The 19,449-nt window shown below is 46.1% G+C and overlaps 1 protein-coding gene across 9 annotated transcripts in view; it reads left to right on the forward strand.

Moving 5' to 3' along the window:
- Nucleotides 1-19,449, forward strand: part of LOC121872883 (unconventional myosin-Va-like) — a 155,422-nt gene that overhangs the window by 119,295 nt on the left and 16,678 nt on the right. For 6 of the 9 annotated variants that reach the window (XM_042375962.1, XM_042375967.1, XM_042375963.1 and 3 more), the window contains 2 exons: nucleotides 1,388-1,423; nucleotides 4,852-4,945. In XM_042375962.1, coding sequence (XP_042231896.1) covers nucleotides 1,388-1,423; nucleotides 4,852-4,945 — 130 coding nt within the window. The remainder of the gene's footprint in view (nucleotides 1-1,387; nucleotides 1,424-4,851; nucleotides 4,946-19,449) is intronic. The other 3 variants (XM_042375965.1, XM_042375969.1, XM_042375971.1) reach the window with 1 other exon arrangement.

Genomic DNA, 19,449 nt, shown 5'->3' on the forward strand with positions numbered 1-19,449 from the left:
GTTGATGTTAACACTAAACCGTTCATACAAGTTAATTGGCCACATATATCAATCAGTGGAAGTTTATAAATTGTGCTCATGAATTCATGATGACGCAGGAGGACATAACACATTTAATAGTCCAGGAAAACTGTGGTGGGAGAGGATACTGTGAGGAAGATATGAATGGCTCTCTCTACTTTGACCAGTTTTAGGAGGATGACCATTTTATAGATTGGAGTTTAAACTTACAAAATTTGATATGTAGGTTTTTGGAAATGTGGAATTGAAACCTCCCCTTCTCCCTGGCTCATGTTGTTCTGGGAGTTTTAAGTAAAGTTTCATAATATGGTTGTATGTATGTCTTTCCTGGTACTGTATGTCAAATGTGTGAACTGTAGGTGTTTCTTAGAGTATTTTTCTGATGGAGCTGAATGCATGAAAAGGGTAAGTTTTAATAAGGAATAGGAGACCTATATCTGAGCCATGTATTCTGCAATAATGTCTTGAGTAACATAACCAGCCACTTGGATACTGTTGACACTTGATACAGATCATATATTGTGTTAGGATTTTAAAAAGTAGCTACAGATTTACTTATTCCTTTATTTTGAAGTTATATCATTAATATCAGACCTAAAAGCTTTGGATGTCATTTAGAAAAACACTTTTTCTTTGGAGTTGACCTTTAAATGCCATTAGATAAACAGGAACAGTATTAACTTAATTACACTCACTGATAGTTATCATTAATGATGCTTATTGATATTTTTATGAGGCTCAGTGGTTGACTGGTTACAGCACTCACCTCTTGATCCAACAATTGCCGGTTGAAATCCCACTCCTGGCTGCTGAGTGATGCACACACCAACAGTCAACACAGTTTCAGCCTGGGTGTTAGAGTACTGTACTGGCCACACTGTTTCCTTTTGTATCTAAAGCCTAGTCTTGTGTGTGCTGTATCCACATTACCCATAACTGGCCATTAGGCTTATGGCCCCAACTTTCAGATTTTTCATTGATAGATAAACTTTTGGGAAAACTACTTGAGAAATTTGATATACTGTACATAATACACTGTAGGATAGGGTTTGGTTTTGGCAAAGTAGGTCTAATAGTTGTTCAGTCAAGGTATGATGTCCACCTGTGATAAAAAATCTTGAAGTGAGATATATTTTCTTATTATTGCTCGAGTTGTTCCTTGTATAGGACTCACCAACACCCCCCTTTCATGATTGCAAACTGATGATGATATTGATGGTGGTGATGATGATGATGATGATGATGATGATGATATAAATAAATTAAAACCTTCCTTCACCATTGAGTGTCCTGTACTGTATATACTTTTATCATTGTATATATCGGTGTTGGTCCCTTAACACTCGCTCTACTCCCTTGCCCCCAGACGTCAGATAGTCTTATGCCACTGCAGCCGCCACAGGTGATGACTACTAATATGTACCCCAAACCTCTGCTTGCTGCTCTCCCACTTTTAGTTTTTTGAAGCCAATCAACATTTTCCATTAATCTGCATTGCTATTGCAGATTCTGCCTCTCCCTAAATTTATCTGGGTTCCAGGACGCCCTTGTTTAGTTGTCCACTGTCCCATACCATCACCTGAAGGAGAAAATGACTTCATGCCTCTTGAATGAATTGTACCTCTTAATCCTGTGTCTGATCTTGGACTGTTTATAATCTGGGGAATAAATAGTATATGGCCAGATCATATAGAACAAGATGATGTAAATGAAACAACTATAGAACTTAGTGTGGCCTGTATTCATTTACATAATATTGATGCTGTCTGCTGAAACTGCACTCCTTGCACAGTTGCTAACGGTCTTTGGTACTGAGCGTAAGAAAGAAAGTGGTTGATGAAGTCCTTATGAATTATGTCTGTGCCTGTCTCATCCTCTGCTTGGATCAGCACGTATGCCTCAACTCTCTCTCTCCTTAAAGTATTGTTTGGCTTTTAGCGAAGAAACAACCATTTCTGAATAAGTTGCTCTGTTCTTGTGTTATAAACGTTGGCTGTTATCTGAGACCTGTTCCACCTTTCCTGTTGGTCATAGGTTTTTTTTTATGATCTTGCATGGAAGTAAAGCCAGATTTTTTATTATAATTACCCTGTACTGTGATCTTATTTTTTCTTGAAGAATTTTTAAAATCTTTGTTGTTGTTGTAAAAATTGAACATTATCATTTAAATGCATGTTACATCACAGGTTCATATCATCATTTGCATACTGTATTATCTGAAAAATTCGTGTAATAAATGTGTATTTTTCAAAGTGGTACATCGTCTGAGAAAATTTTGTAATCCAATCAATACTGTATTGTGTAGATCATATGTACTGTAAACCGTAGGAACAATTAAGTTTGGAATGGGATGAACTATGATAGCCATTCAACTCTTCCTAGTATCTCCTGTGTATTGAGGTGGCTGTGGGTTTATCTGACAGTAAGAACGGAAGCTGTAGTTCAGAGGAAAGGCTCAGTAATTGATACAGTACAGTATTTCTCTGGTTCAGATTAACCTTTAAATTAGCCAGATCCTAACATCAAGGGTCACTTACCACCTACAGAACTAATCAAGGGTCACTTACCACCTACAGAACTAATCAAAGGTCACGTACCACCTACAGAACTAATCTAGGGTCACTTACCACCTACAGAACTAATCAAGGGTCACTTACCACCTACAGAACTAATCAAGGGTCACTTACCACCGACAGAACTAATCAAGGGTCACTTACCACCTACAGAACTAATCTAGGGTCACTTACCACCTACAGAACTAATCAAGGGTCACTACCACCTACAGAACTAATCTAGGTCACTTACCACCACAGAACTAATCAAGGGTCACTTACCACCTACAGAACTAATCAAGGTCACTTACCACCTACAGAACTAATCAAGGGTCACTTACCTACAGAACTAATCAGAACTAATCTAGGGTCACTTACCACCGACAGAACTAATCAAGGGTCACTTACCACCTACAGAACTAATCAAGGGTCACTTACCACCTACAGAACTAATCAAGGGTCACTTACCACCTACAGAACTAATCAAGGGTCACTTACCACCTACAGAACTAATCTAGGGTCACTTACCACCGACAGAACTAATCAAGGGTCGTTTACCACCTACAGAACTAATCAAAGGTCACTTACCACCTACAGAACTAATCAAGGGTCACTTACCACCTACAGAACTAATCAAAGGTCACGTACCACCTACAGAACTAATCTAGGGTCACTTACCACCTACAGAACTAATCAAGGGTCACTTACCACCTACAGAACTAATCAAGGGTCACTTACCACCGACAGAACTAATCAAGGGTCACTTACCACCTACAGAACTAATCTAGGGTCACTTACCACCGACAGAACTAATCAAGGGTCACTTACCACCTACAGAACTAATCTAGGGTCACTTACCACCTACAGAACTAATCTAGGGTCACTTACCACCGACAGAACTAATCAAGGTCACGTACCACCTAGAACTAACTTACCACCTACAGGGTCACTTACCACCTACAGAACTAATCAAGGGTCACTTGAACTAATCAAGGGTCACTTACCACCTACAGAACTAATCTAGGGTCACTTACCGACAGAACTAATCAAGGGTCACTTACCACCTACAGAACTAATCTAGGGTCACTTACCACCTACAGAACTAATCCTTACAGAACTAATCTAGGGTTACTTAGAATCAAGGGACAGAACTAATCTGGGGTCACTTACCACCGACAGAACTAATCAAGGGGTCACCTACCGACAGAACTAATCAAGGGTCACTTACCACCTACAGAACTAATCTAGGGTCACTTACCACCTACAGAACTAATCAAGGGTCACTTACCACCTACAGAACTAATCAGGGTCACTTACCACCAGAACTAATCTAGGGTCACTTACCACCGACAGAACTAATCAAGGGTCACTTACCACCTACAGAACTAATCAAGGGTCACTTACCACCTACAGAACTAATCAAGGGTCACTTACCACCTACAGAACTAATCAAGGGTCACTTACCACCTACAGAACTAATCTAGGGTCACATACCACCTACAGAACTAATCTAGGGTCACTTACCACCTACAGAACTAATCAAGGGTCACTTACCACCTACAGAACTAATCAAGGGTCACTTACCACCTACAGAACTAATCAAAGGTCACTTACCACCTACAGAACTAATCTGGGGTCACTTACCACCTACAGAACTAATCAAAGGTCACGTACCACCTACAGAACTAATCTAGGGTCACTTACCACCTACAGAACTAATCTAGGGTCACTTACCACCTACAGAACTTCAGTGACGTGATGTGGTATTCAGTATTGTCAAATCACTTAATCAAAAAAATTCTTGAACTAATAATTTTAGTTCATGATAAGTTGGGTAGCAAACAGACATATGGAGTAGCTGTGATCACACTCTTGGTGGATGATAACTAGCAGCTACAACTTCCTTATTTACCATCATGACCTTCAACAACATGGATCATAACCTCAGGAATGTACAGTACAACACTGCTCTTAATAATGCACAATAATCTGCTTCTATTTTGATGCACAACGATAAAGATTTAATACCTAAAATGATTCATATATGGGAACTTTTAACCCCCCTGCTCTACCATTCAAAACATTTCATAAGGACTCACAAAATGCTAAAACCGTAAAATAATAATGCAATAGAAATGTCACTGGGAAAATAGGCAGTAATGAAGAATATATATGTGTGTGTGTTCAGAGGAGATAATACTGGTAAGGTTGTGGTGTGAGGGTACAGTGTTGTGTCATATTTATGGTAATGAAGGATTGTATCTCCCACACCCAACAGAACCTCCAAGGCCAGGTGGACAGTCTAACAGAGCAGCTCAAGAAGTACAAGCGATCACTTAGAGCGTACGCCAAGAAGCTCAAGGAGGCTGGTGGTGAGTACAGTACTGCAGTTTGGTTCTATGCATTAACTTTTGACCGACTTCGGATTCTGACTCGAGTGGTTTGGGTCATTTTTCGCCGAGTCTTTTCATACACCCACATTGGTCGCGTTATGGTGTGGTAATGTCGTCTGTTGTCTGTCGTTCAGTTTGGTTTTCATTCACAAACTGTTCCTGATCAGATTAGAAAAAAAAAATCTTCATAATATGACAACTACTGGCCCAGAGTGTAGCAAGGCCAGCTGTCAAGATTTTACACCGGGAGTTTGTTGTAATGTTAACAGTTATGTCCAGTTAACAGTGATGAGGATGATGGGATCTTAGCTGATAATTGTGATCCTTTGAATGTTATAAATTCCCTACTGGTTTATATCCATACCCAGACCATATTGTGTACCTGATACTGAGTTAGAGAAACCAAAGAAAACTTGAAAATCTATCAACTTGAAACTGACAACTGAGATTGGAAATTAAATCATCAAGCAGAACAAGCAGGAGCAAATGATCATCAGGTTTGACATTTTAAGGATCATATTTCTCTTATATCTCTGTACAGGATCTCGTCTTTGTAGTTGTATAATGAACAAAGGAAGAAGGAAAATATTATTGTCAAGAGAGAGAGAGAGAGAGAGAGTTATCTTATCACGTGATGAGAGTGAGGAAGTAAAGGGATACTACCTTGTTATTAGATACTCGGAACATCTGCCATAATGTGCTGTGTGATGTTGGGGAGGTGTTCTTGTGTCTCTTGTCTACAGTGTTGGTACTGCTTACACGTTGACTTGAACTTGTATATGTTGTGGGCCTGTAATGAGAGTCTTAGTTTAATGTTGTGAGTGTAGGGGTGACTGGAGTGTATGAGAGTAGGTTTGTGTGTGTGAGAGTAGGAGTGAGTAAGTGTAGGCATGTGTGAGTGTAAAGAGAATGAATAAAAGTAATCTCAAGGCGAATCAATATATGAGCTTGACAGAATGTGCGTTGCATACTTGTCAACGGAGCGTGAGTGACATAGCCTAGAGGTCCTCAAATCCCTTGATAAGAGAGTCATTAGTGTGAGGGTGTTATGTAATCAAGGGGAGGGTAGGTAGGTGGGTGGGTGGGTAGGTATCATAAACGGCCCCTCACCTTCCATAGTTCAGTCCTGGTTATGACATCGTGCATGCCACAGTAATCCCGTTAACTGTCACATTATCCGAGCCTTCGTGCCACGGATCTACCTCACACTCCGGATTGTTAAAGTCAATCCCGAAGGTCGAATATGTAAGACAATCGACCTTGCACTGTGATTGATGCTTGTTTGGCGTAACATTCAAGCCTTTAATGTAATAGTCAAGAGGGTGGAAGATGTGTTGTTTTGACGCTGTTGTAGATGGGAAGACACACCAGGTACACCATGACTGAGTGTATTGCTGTGGCTGTAGAGAACTAGACACACTGTATGTACTTGTTTGTGTTGTGGACTGAGCCAGCAAAAGATGATATATTACTCACAGCAAGGATTCTAAATTTATCACTGACTCGAAGAAGAAGAAAAAAGAAATAATAATAATAAGAAGAAAGTAGAAAGAAAGACAAAATGAAAATTAGAAAATGAAGAAAGAAAAGAAGAAGAAGAAGAAGTGGTCTCGTGACTGTAGATGCTAAGGATTGTTAAGAATTCATCTGTTGGTTCCTGTGTGTATTTATAACTTGTTGAGTTATGTGATTTTCTATATTTTTTTTATGATAATGCTTTATGTTCAGTGTCAGGAAATCAAATATGTTAAGTGTGCAATTCAATCGTGTATATAGGATAATTTTTTTGGTGGGGGGTTAGGTTAGGTTATGCTGGGTGATGTAACCTAGAGTGGAAGTGTATGGTTAGAGAAGACCTTGACAACCACACTCTTGATGGCTTGGTTAGGTTTGGTTGGATTTCTTGAGGTTAGGTTAGGTAAGATTAACCAACCTAACCAACCTTAGCCAATTCATACCAAACCTGAACTTACCTTACCCTACCTTAATAACCTAACCTAACCAAACTAGGGGTGGCATAGTAATTTAATGGTCAGTTTTCGTGGGTGTTAATTACTTTCAGATACCGTAACAATTTGTTGTGTAAAAACAAGTCCAGGATGTATTTTTAGAAACTTGACGCCATGCATGCTAAACGCACTCTGTGTACCCCTTTCCCGGCCTAACTCGGCGGTCGCTGTTTTGTGTGTGTGTGTGTGTGTGTGTGTGTTCAGCTAGATAAGAGTAGGTAACCATGGCAACAACTTTTGTATACAGTACAGTAGTTTCAAGAACCTTAGCAACCACACCCACCTCCTGCCTTACCTCACTTCACACCCCCTTACACCTGCCTTTACCTCACTTCAAACCTCCTTTACCTCACTTCACACCTCCCTCACTTCATCTTTACCCTTCCGTCACTTTGCCTCACCCCTCCCACCTCACTCTACCGACACATCACAACTCCATTTTCCTGTCAGATTGGTTTTCGATTTTTTTTACTGGAACCTGAAGTGAAAGCCAGTGGTTAGAAGAGGGTGTAGGTGTGTAGGTAGGCACCATCACCACCACCCACACCCACCCACCCCATCCCACTCCTACCACCACCACCCACCATCCCCACACCACCCCACCCACCACTCCCACCACCCACTACCCACCACTCCCACCACCAACCACCACCACCACCACCACTCCCACCACCCACCACCACCACCACCACCACCCCACCACCACCACCACTCCCACCATCCCACCACCACCATCCCACCTCCCACCACCACCCACCACCCACCACTCCACTCCTACCACCACCACCACCTCTCCTCCACCACCCCACCACCACCACCAATCCCACCATCTCACCACCACCACCATCCCCACCACCCACCACCACCCACTCCCCCACCACTCCCACCACCAACTACCCTCACCACCACCACCACCATTCCACTAATCCCCACCACCACCACTCCCACTCCCCACCACCACCACCACCCCACCACTCCACCACCACCACCACCTCCCACCTTCCACTCACCACCACCACCCATCCCACCACCTTACCACCACCACCTCCCACCACCACCACCTTCCCACCACCCCACCACCACCACCACCACCTCCACCACCACCACCACCACTCCACCCCTACCACCACCACCAACCTCCCACCCCACCCACCACCACCCCCACCAACCACCCCACCAATCCCACCACCACCACCACCCACCGCCCCACACCCACTCCCACCACCCCACCACCACACCACCAACTCCACCATCCCACCACCACCACTCCCACCACCCACCAATCCCACCATCCTACCACCACCACCATCCCACCATCCCACCACCACCACTCCCTCTCCCCACCACCCACCCCACTCCCACCACCCCCACCCCCACCACCCATCCTACCACCACCCCACTACCTCCACCATCCCACCATCTCTACCACCACCACCCCACTACTCCTACTACCACCACCACTCCCACTCCCACTACTCCTACCTCCACCACCACTCCCACTACTCCTACCACCACCACCACCACCCCACTCTCCTTACCACCACCACCACTATCCCCACTACTCCTATCACTACCACCACCACTCCCACTTCTCCTACCACCACCACGAGATTACCATGGCAATATGTCAGGATTTGCACGGATCGACAACTGAAAGAAATCATCTGTTTTGGTGCACGGCGGAGAGGAGGGGTGGGGGTGGGTGAGGAGTCTCTTATGCCCAGAGATTCTTACGATATTTTTATTTCGATGTTCAGTGGCACATCAAAGTCTTCACTGTTGGGGAGAAGGTTAGGTTAGGCTTGAGTTGGTTTGGTTTGGGCAGATTAGATTAGGTTAGGATAGATTAGGTTAGGTTAGATTTTGGTTGTGTTAAGTGGGTCAGCTGGGGTTAGGATAGGTTAGATTAGGTTCTTAATTTTTCGTTAAGTTAAGTTTTGCTTAAGTGGATTAATTAAGGTTAGGTTAGACTATATTTTGATTGTGTTAAGTGGTTTAGCTTAGGTTAGGTTAGTTTTTGGTTAGGTTAAAGTTCAGTTCAAATTAACATGATGTGGAATATAAGGAGGACAAGAGTGGATAAGGACCAATCACCTCGCTTCATACACGCGGAGATTCCAAATTACAAGTGACTATAGTAAGGACAGTGTTGAGTGTTTTAAACCTGGAGACACTTTAGTTTTCTCGTAGAGGGGTCGTCGTCCTCCCGTACAGTAAGACCCGAGTAAGGTAACACAACACCTGGTATTATCACCTTACCAAGCTCTTAATTACAGGTGTCGCTCCTCCCTGATGCCACACACGTCTCTCTCTCTCAATGATTACGGCCAAGCATTTTTTGTGGGAACTTTTAGTTAACGAGATTATGACGAACCCTCACCGTCTCCTCCCCCCCACCCGACCCTCCTTTCTAACCCCCTCCACCCCATCAACTCTCCTGGGAGTTCATGTCTGGTCAACAGCACGAACATCTTCACTGCGGAAATGAGACCAGTCTGAGCTTCCCACACACACACACACACACACACAGGAGGACGAGTCGAGAGGAGGCACACAGCTTCAGTCACTCCTACACCGCCGTGAGACACACCACACACACCGCTACTAATCTGCTGACCCTCTCCCGCCCCGCCGTGAGGATCTTGAACACCGTCACCTACCTCGTCCCCAGCTGTCACGTCATCGTCACTCACTCCTATCAGTGGCTGGACAGATCTCAAAGAGTTGATGTCTACGAGTTTTTTGTTACTCTGGATGTATTTTGATCTATATCTCTACATCCGCCAGTGGAAATATTCACTCCTGAACCCTGGATATATTTCGATCTGTCTGTGTCCACCAGTTCGACGACAGAGTGAAAAGAAACATACTGGTCATAGAAACGTTTAGAATAATACAGGAGATCGTGGCCTATAAGTCACACACACACACACACGACTTTATTTGTTGGTGAAAATAATATCTGGGGATCTTGATATTAGTTAACCCGGTTTTAATGTGAGGACTTGAGTATGGTGTAAGGAAAATATATGTGTGTGTGTGTGTATGTATAGATTAATTGTGGTAGGTGTGGTGCTGGATGGTATAGTGGTGTGGTGCTGGATGGTACAGTGGTGTGGTGTTAAATGGTACAGTGGTGTGGTAGTGTGGTGCTGAATGGTATAGTGGTGTGATGCTGAATGTTACAGTGTTGTGGTGCTGAATGGTACAGTGGTGTTAAATGGTACAGTGGTGTGGTAGGTGTGGTGCTGGTTGGTACAGTGGTGTGGTTAGTAGGATAGGGGTAGGATTAGGAAGGATAGAGGATTAACTGTCTAAACTAAAGGATAAAGGGATAATCTCAGTGTTAGGATAGATAGGCTGACTATCCTACTCCCCTCACTTGATCGTGGTTATCAAACAAACATCCAACACCTCGACATTGTGGTGAAGCTCTGATGTTATTTTTGTACCTGGGACGACCACCAACATGTGACCTTTCGTGGCTGTGTGGGGTGGGGGGACAGGTTCGTGTGTGGGGTTGGTGTGTGTGTGTGTGACAGGCGATGATCATGAAAGGGTCCTGTGGAGGTGAATGCCTGGCGTTGACTGTTTCTGCTGAATTTTGTTTTTTTTCGGTAAAGCCCACTGTGCCGAGAGTCACTTAACAACAAATTCTCCTCCAGGTGGGCGCTAATTACCAGAGGTGCGTCACGAGGCAGGTATACACCACACACACACACACACACGGCGCGTATATAATGAGTGTCACAAAACACTAACACTACACACATGAGACACTACACATCTGAGACACTACACACCTGAGACACTACACACCTGAGACACTACACACCCAAGACACTGCACACCTGAGACACGACAAACATGAGACACGACAAACATGAGACACTACATGAGACACGACACAGTACACACCTAGACACTACACACATGAGACACACTACACACATGAGACACGACACACCTGAGAGACACTACACACCTGAGACACACTCACCACCTGAGACACACCACATCTGAGACACTACACACCTGAGACACACTACACATCTGAGACGCTACACACTGAGACACTGACTTGAGACGCTACACACATGAACCACACTGAGACACACTACACACCTGAGACACTATACACATGAAACACTACACACCTGAGACACACTACACACCTGAGACACTACACACCTGAGACACACCACACACCTGAGACACACCACACACCTGAGACACACCACACCTGAGACACTACACACCTGAGACACCACACACCTGAGACACTACACACCTGAGACACACCACACACACACACACCTGAGACACACCACACACCGAGACACACCACACTGAGACACACCACCACACACCTGAGACACACACCACACACCTGAGACACACCACACACCTGAGACACACCACACCTGAGACACACCACACACCTGAGGCACACCACACACCTGAGGCACACACACCTGAGACACACTACACACCTGAGACACACACCACACACACTGAGACACACCACACACCTGAGGCACACCACACACCTGGAGGCACACCACACACCTGGAGGCACACCACACACCTGAGGCACACCACACACCTGAGGCACACCACACACCTGAGGCACACCACACACACCTGAGGCACACACACACCTCAGACACACTACCACCTGAGACACACACACACCTGAGGCACACCACACACCTGAGGCACACCACACACCTGAGGCACACCACACACCTGAGGCACACCACACACCTGAGGCACACCACACACCCCAGACACACTACACACTGGCACACACACACCTGAGGCACACCACACACCTCAGACACACTACACACCTGAGACACAACACACCCCAGACACACCACACACCCTCAGACACACTACACACCCCAGACACACTACACACCTGAGCACACTACACACCTGAGACACACACACACCTGAGGCACACCACACACCTGAGGCACCACACACCCCAGACACACCACACACCTCAGACACACCACACACCTCTGACACACTACCACCCCAGACACACCACACACCTGAGACACCACACACCTGAGACACACCACACACCCCAGACACCACACACCTCAGACACACTACACACCCCAGACACACACCTCAGACACACTACACACCTCAGACACACCACACACCCCAGACACACTACACACCTCAGACACACCACACACCCCAGACACACTACACACCTCAGACACACTACACACCTCAGACACACCACACACCCCAGACACACTACACACCTCAGACACCACACACCTCAGACACACTACCCACCTCAGACACACCACACACCTGAGACACACCCCACACACCTGAGGCACACCACACACCTGAGCACACCACACACCCCAGACACACCACACACCTCAGACACACAACACACCCTCAGACACACCACACACCCCAGACACACTACCCACCTCAGACACACACCACACACCCCAGACACACCACACACCTCAGACACACTACACACCCTCAGACACACCACACACCTGAGGCACACCACACACCTGAGATACACCACACACCCCAGACACACCACACACCCCAGACACACTACACACCTCAGACACACTACACACCCCAGACACACTACACACCCCAGACACACCATAACGTCAGACACACTACACACCCCAGACACACCACACACCTCAGACACACACACACCTCAGACACACACACCCCAGACACACCACACACCCCAGACACACCACACACCTCAGACACACCACACCCCAGACACACCACACACCCCAGACACACCACACACCTCAGACACACCACACACCTCAGACACACTACACACCCAGACACACCTACACACCCTCAGACACACCACACACCCCAGCACACACCACACACCCCTGTGACACACTCACACACCCCAGACACACCACACACCCCTGAGACACCACACACCCCAGACACACTACACACCTGAGACACACTACACACCTGAGACACACTACACACCCCAGACACACTACACACCTCAGACACACTACACACCTCAGACACACTACACACCCCTCAGACACACCACACACCTCAGACACACTACACACCTCAGACACTACACACCTCAGACACACACCTGTAGACACACACTACACACCTGAGACACACTACACACCTCAGACACACTACACACCTCAGACACACTACACACCTCAGACACACTGCACCTCAGACACACTACACACCTTAGACACACACACACCTCAGACACACTACACACCTCAGACACACTACACACCTCCAGACACACTACACACCTCAGACACACTACACACCTTAGACACACTACACCTCAGACACACTACACACCTCGGACACTACACACCTCCAGACACACTACACACTCGGACACACTACACACCTCAGACACACTATACGTCAACACTACACACCTGAGACACACCACACATCGACACACTACACCTCAGACACACTACACACCTCAGACACACCTCACACCTCCAGACCACACACACACCTCAGACACACTACACACCTTAGACACTACACCTGAGACACACTACACACCTCAGACACACTACACACCTCAGACACACTATACACGTCAGACACACACACACCCTGAGACACACACACACCTCAGACACACTACACACCCTCAGACACACTACACACCTCAGACACACTACACACCCTCAGACACACTACACACCCCAGACACACTACACACTTCAGACACACTACACACCTCAGACACACTACACCTCAGACACACTACACACCTCAGACACACTACACACCTCAGACACACTACACACCTCAGACACACTACACCTCAGACACACTACACACCTCAGACACACTACACACCCTCAGACACACTACACACCCTCAGCACTACACCTCAGACACACTACACACCTCAGACACACTACACACCTCAGACACATTTACACCTAGACACCTGGACACACGACACACCTAGACACACGACACACCTGAGACACGACACACCTGAGACACACGACACACCTGGGACACACGACACACCTGAGACACACACACCTGAGACACACGACACACCTGAGACACACGACACACCTGGGCACACACACACCTGGGGCACACCACACACCTGAGGCACACCCCACACCTGGGCACACCACACACCTGGGCACCACACACTGAGGCACACCACACCTGAGGCACACCACACACCTGGGCACACACACACCTGAGGCCACCACACCCTGAGGCCACCACACACCTGAGGCACACCACACACCTGAGATACACCACACCTCAGACACACTACACACCTCAGACACACTACACACCTCAGACACACTACACACCTGAACACACAACACCTCCAGACACACGACACACCTCAGACACACCACACACCTCAGACACACTACACACCTGAGACACACTACACACCTCAGACACACACACACCTCAGACACACTACACACCTCAGACACACTACACACCTCAGACACACTACACACCTCAAGACACACTACACACCTCAGACACGACACACCTCCAGACACACGACACACCTCAGACACACGACACACCTCAGACACACTACACCTCAGACACACTACACACCTCAGACACACTACACACCTCCAGACCCCACACCACCTCCAGACCCACACACACACCTCAGACACACTACACACCTCAGACACACTACACACCTCAGACACACTACACACCTCAGACACACTACACACCTCAGACACACTACACACCTCAGACACACTACACACCTCAGACACACTACACACCTGAGACGCACTACACACCTGTCGGCAAGAATGTAAACAACAACAGCTGGGCACCTTTATCTACACACCATAACAACACCAACACTCTTCTTAGTACCGTCAGGCATGTTGAGTGTGTGTGTGTGTGTGTGTGTGCCATTGTCTTGAGTTACAGCCACACACTCACCACTGGCCAGCTTGGGGTCCTTCGTCCTCATCTTCTGATTTCAGCATCATCATTGTCGTCGTCGTCTTCATCATCATCTTCATCATCATTGTCGTCGTCTTCATAATCATCATCATCATCATCTTTGTCGTCGTCTTCATCATCATCATTGTCGTCTTCATAATCATCATCATCATCATCTTTGTCGTCGTCTTCATCATCATCATTGTCGTCGTCTTCATCATCATTGTCATAATCATCATCATTGTCGTCGTCATCATCATTATTCGTCGTCTTCATCATCATTGTCGTCGTCTTCATAATCATCGTCATTGTCTTCATCATCATCATCATCATCATTGTCGTCGTCTTCATCATCATTATTGTCGTCGTCTTCATCATCATCATTGTCGTCGTCTTCATCATCATCGTCATTGTCTTCATCATAATCATCATCATTATTGTCGTCGTCTTCATCTTCATCGTCATTGTCATCATATCATTGTCGTCGTCTTCATCATCATCATCATCATCATCATCATTGTCGTCGTCTTCATCATCATCATCATCATTGTCGTCGTCTTCATCATCATTGTCGTCGTCTTCATCATCATCATCATCATTATTGTCGTCGTCTTCATCTTCATCGTCATTGTCATCATCATCATCATTGTCGTCGTCTTCATCATCATTATTGTCGTCGTCTTCATCATCATCATCATCATTGTCGTCGTCTTCATCATCATTGTCGTCGTCTTCATAATCATCATCATCATTATTGTCGTCGTCTTCATCTTCATCGTCATTGTCATCATCATTGTCGTCGTCATCATCATCATCATCATTATTGTCGTCGTCTTCATCATCGTCATTGTCGTCGTCTTCATCATCATTGTCGTCGTCTTCATCATCATTGTCGTCGTCTTCATCATCATCATTATTGTCGTCGTCTTCATCTTCATCGTCATTGTCATCATCATCATCATTGTCGTCGTCTTCATCATCATCATCATTATTGTCGTCGTCTTCATCATCATCATCATCATTGTCGTCGTCTTCATCATCATCATTGTCGTCGTCATCTTCATCATCATCATCATCGTGATCTTCTGTCTTCATCATCATTGTCATCATCATCATCATTGTCGTCTTCATCATCATCGTGATCTTCGTCTTCATCATCATCGTCATTGTCATCATCATCATTGTCGTTGTCTTCATCATCATCATTATTGTCGTCGTCTTCATCATCATCGTGATCTTCGTCTTCATCATCATCGTCATTGTCATCATCATCATTGTCGTCGTCTTCATTCATCATCATCATTGTCGTCATTCATCGTCATTGTCATCATCATCGTCTTCATCATCATCATCATCATCATCATTGTCGTCGTCTTCTTCATCATCGTCATTGTCATCATCATCATTGTCGTCTTCATCATCATCATCATTTGTCGTCGTCTTCATCATCTTCATCGTCATTGTCATCATCGCATCGTCGTCGTCTTCATCATCATCATCATTGTCGTCGTCTTCATCATCATCATTGTCGTCGTCTTCATCATCATCATTGTCGTCGTCTTCATCATCATCATCATTATTGTCGTCGTCTTCATCATCGTGTGATATTCACATCATCATCATCGTTGTCGTCATCTTCATCATCATCATTGTCGTCGTCTTCATCATCATCATTGTCGTCGTCTTCATAATCATCATCATTATTGTCGTCATCGTCTTCATCGTCATCATCATCATCATCATCATTCTTGTCGTCGTCTTCATCATCATCGTCATTGTCATCATTATTGTCGTCGTCTTCATCTTCATCGTCCTCATCATCATTATCATCATCATCATTGTTGATCTTCATCGTCATTGTCATCATCATCATCATCATCATTGTCGTCGTCTTCATCATCATCGTCTTCACATCATCATTATCATGTTGTCGTCTTCATCGTCATTGTCATCATCATCATCATCATCATTGTCGGCGTCTTCATCGTCATCATCATCATTGTTGTCGTCTTCATCATCATCATCATTGTCATCATCATCATCATTGTCGTCGTCTTCATCATCATCATCATTATTGTCGTCGTCTTCATAATCATCATCATCATTGTTGTCGTCTTCATAATCATCATCATCATTATTGTCGTCGTCTTCATCATCATTGTCGTCGTCTTCATCATCATTGTCGTCGTCTTCATCATCGTCTTCATCATCATCATCATCATTGTCGTCGTCTTCATCATCATCATTGTCGTCGTCTTCATAATCATCATCATCATTATTGTCGTCGTCTTCATCATCATCGTCATTGTCATCATCATCATCATCATCATTGTCGTCGTCTTCATCATCATCGTCATCATCATCATTGTCATCGTCTTCATCATCATCATCATCTTCTTCACATTCTTATCATCTTCCTAAGGTTATTTACTTCCAGATGCTTGTAGATGACACGCTAGGTTTGACCAAAGTGTATAGATTGTAAGCTGGTATGAGTATAGTTACATGTATCAGTGTATATGTGTATGTGTTAATGTATGTATGTATGTATGATGATAATAGTTGGATAATGTGCCTTTATGGTTCACATTCTGGACCAGAGTATGAGAACACATCAAGTTACATTCGAGTCTTTTTCAAATTTGTCCGCCATTTTGATGTGATCTTCGTGCCTTATAGGAGCTTAGGGAGGGGTAGGTGAGGTAGGGAGAGAATTGATGCACCCTTGAGAATTCACTTTTTTATCGTAACTTATGTGAGTGTTTGTGTTTGGTACGGGATGAACAACAGCAACATCGCCTCGGTACCATTCACCTGTCGTTCAATTGACAGTATTTGTGATATAACCGACCCTGGTGTATTGTTGTTGTGTGTATTGTAGTATATGTTGTGTTTTAAGGTTACGGAATATTAAGAGTAGAGTGAAGAGCGGCGGTGGAAGTGACAACAGTAACAGCACCAATACAGAGGACAGTGAGAGAATCACCACCATTACACCATCCTCCCCCAGCGTCCTACCTCCGGCTTCTTCCTCTGTCTTCGCCATCAGCAGCCACCCTCTTCCCCAGCCTTCACTCTCCTCTTCTCCCTCTAGCCCTCTCGTCTTTTACACTCCTGCAAGTAATCTCCCACTGTCTTCCCCTGCTGCATCTAGTCCCCTCTTCCTGCCTTTCTCTCCTACACCATCTTCTGAAGGGTCTTTCGTTTTCCCAGGCCAGTCGCCGTCCCTTGTCCCTCACACCTCTGTTTCCCCCCTCTCTACCAGCTCCTCCTCCACACTTTCACTGCCTTCGTCCTCCACATCCATCAGCACAACTCTCCTGTCCCGGAACCCGTCGTTACACACTTTCAAACCAATGCCAGGGTGTTGGGAGGTGAGCGCGGGTATATACAAGGCACCCGCCGCTCCTCACCCTTTCCACCACACGGCTTCGTACTCCTGCCACCCTCGCGGAGGCTACCACAGCAGGCCACCAACACATGGACGCACCAGACGAAGCAGCCTTGTGGAGGTGCGCAGTGACAATGTCTTCATGGACCTGGTGCGGACCCTGGCCTCGTCGACCAGGAGGGCGAGCACCTCCAGCATCCATACGTGCAACGCCTGCGACGAGGCCAGGATGAACCAAGTCAACAATAATAGAAAGAATCAGAACACCAGCAACAATAACACGCGAGAACAAAACAACTGGCGCAGGAGGAAGACAGGGCTTGTTTATCCACTCAGGACAGGCGCCATACTCCCAGGTCTCGTAGGTAAATAGTTCTTCCCATCAGCAGGTGTGTCTTATACTCTGATGCTCGATTGTTTTTTCCACCCCAGAAGGTCTTCGCTGCCATTATATTCTTGCTACACATTTCCAGGGTTATATTACACTTAGTCCTTTTGAAAGATACGATTATATATGTATATTTATATGTATTTATGTCTGTATCATCCGGGACACACTCAACTAAACCCTCCAACACCTTACTGCCTTCTTTTCCCCACCTCTTCCCCTTCTTCTCCTCTGCCCCTCCATTAATCTTCTATTTTAACCTCTCTCTCTTCCCTAGCCTCACCCTCTCTCTCTCCCCTCCCCTCACCCCTCACCTCACCCCCCTCTCTCTCCCCTCACCTCCCCCCACCTCCCCTCACCTCCCCTCTCTCTCCCTCACCTCCTCTCTCTCCCCTCACCTCCCCTCTCCCCCTCACCCCCCTCTCTCCCCTCCCCACCCTCTCCCCTCCTCCCCTCTCCCTCCCCTCCCCCTCTCCTCCACCCCCCCTCTCCCTCCCCTCCCACCCCTCTCCCTCCCCTCACCTCTCCCCTCCCCTCACCCCTCCCCTCCCCTCCCCCCCTCTCCTCCCCTCCCCCTCTGCCCCCCTCCCCCACCCCCCCTCACCCCCTCCCACACCCCCCTCACCCCCTCTAACCTCATTTCTTTTTACTCCTCGCCTCTATCGGAGATTAAGTGAAATCAGATTTTCCT

Source organism: Homarus americanus, unplaced genomic scaffold, assembly GCF_018991925.1.
Source record: "Homarus americanus isolate GMGI-L3 unplaced genomic scaffold, GMGI_Hamer_2.0 scaffold11022, whole genome shotgun sequence".
Classification (NCBI taxonomy): Eukaryota; Metazoa; Arthropoda; class Malacostraca; order Decapoda; family Nephropidae; genus Homarus; species Homarus americanus.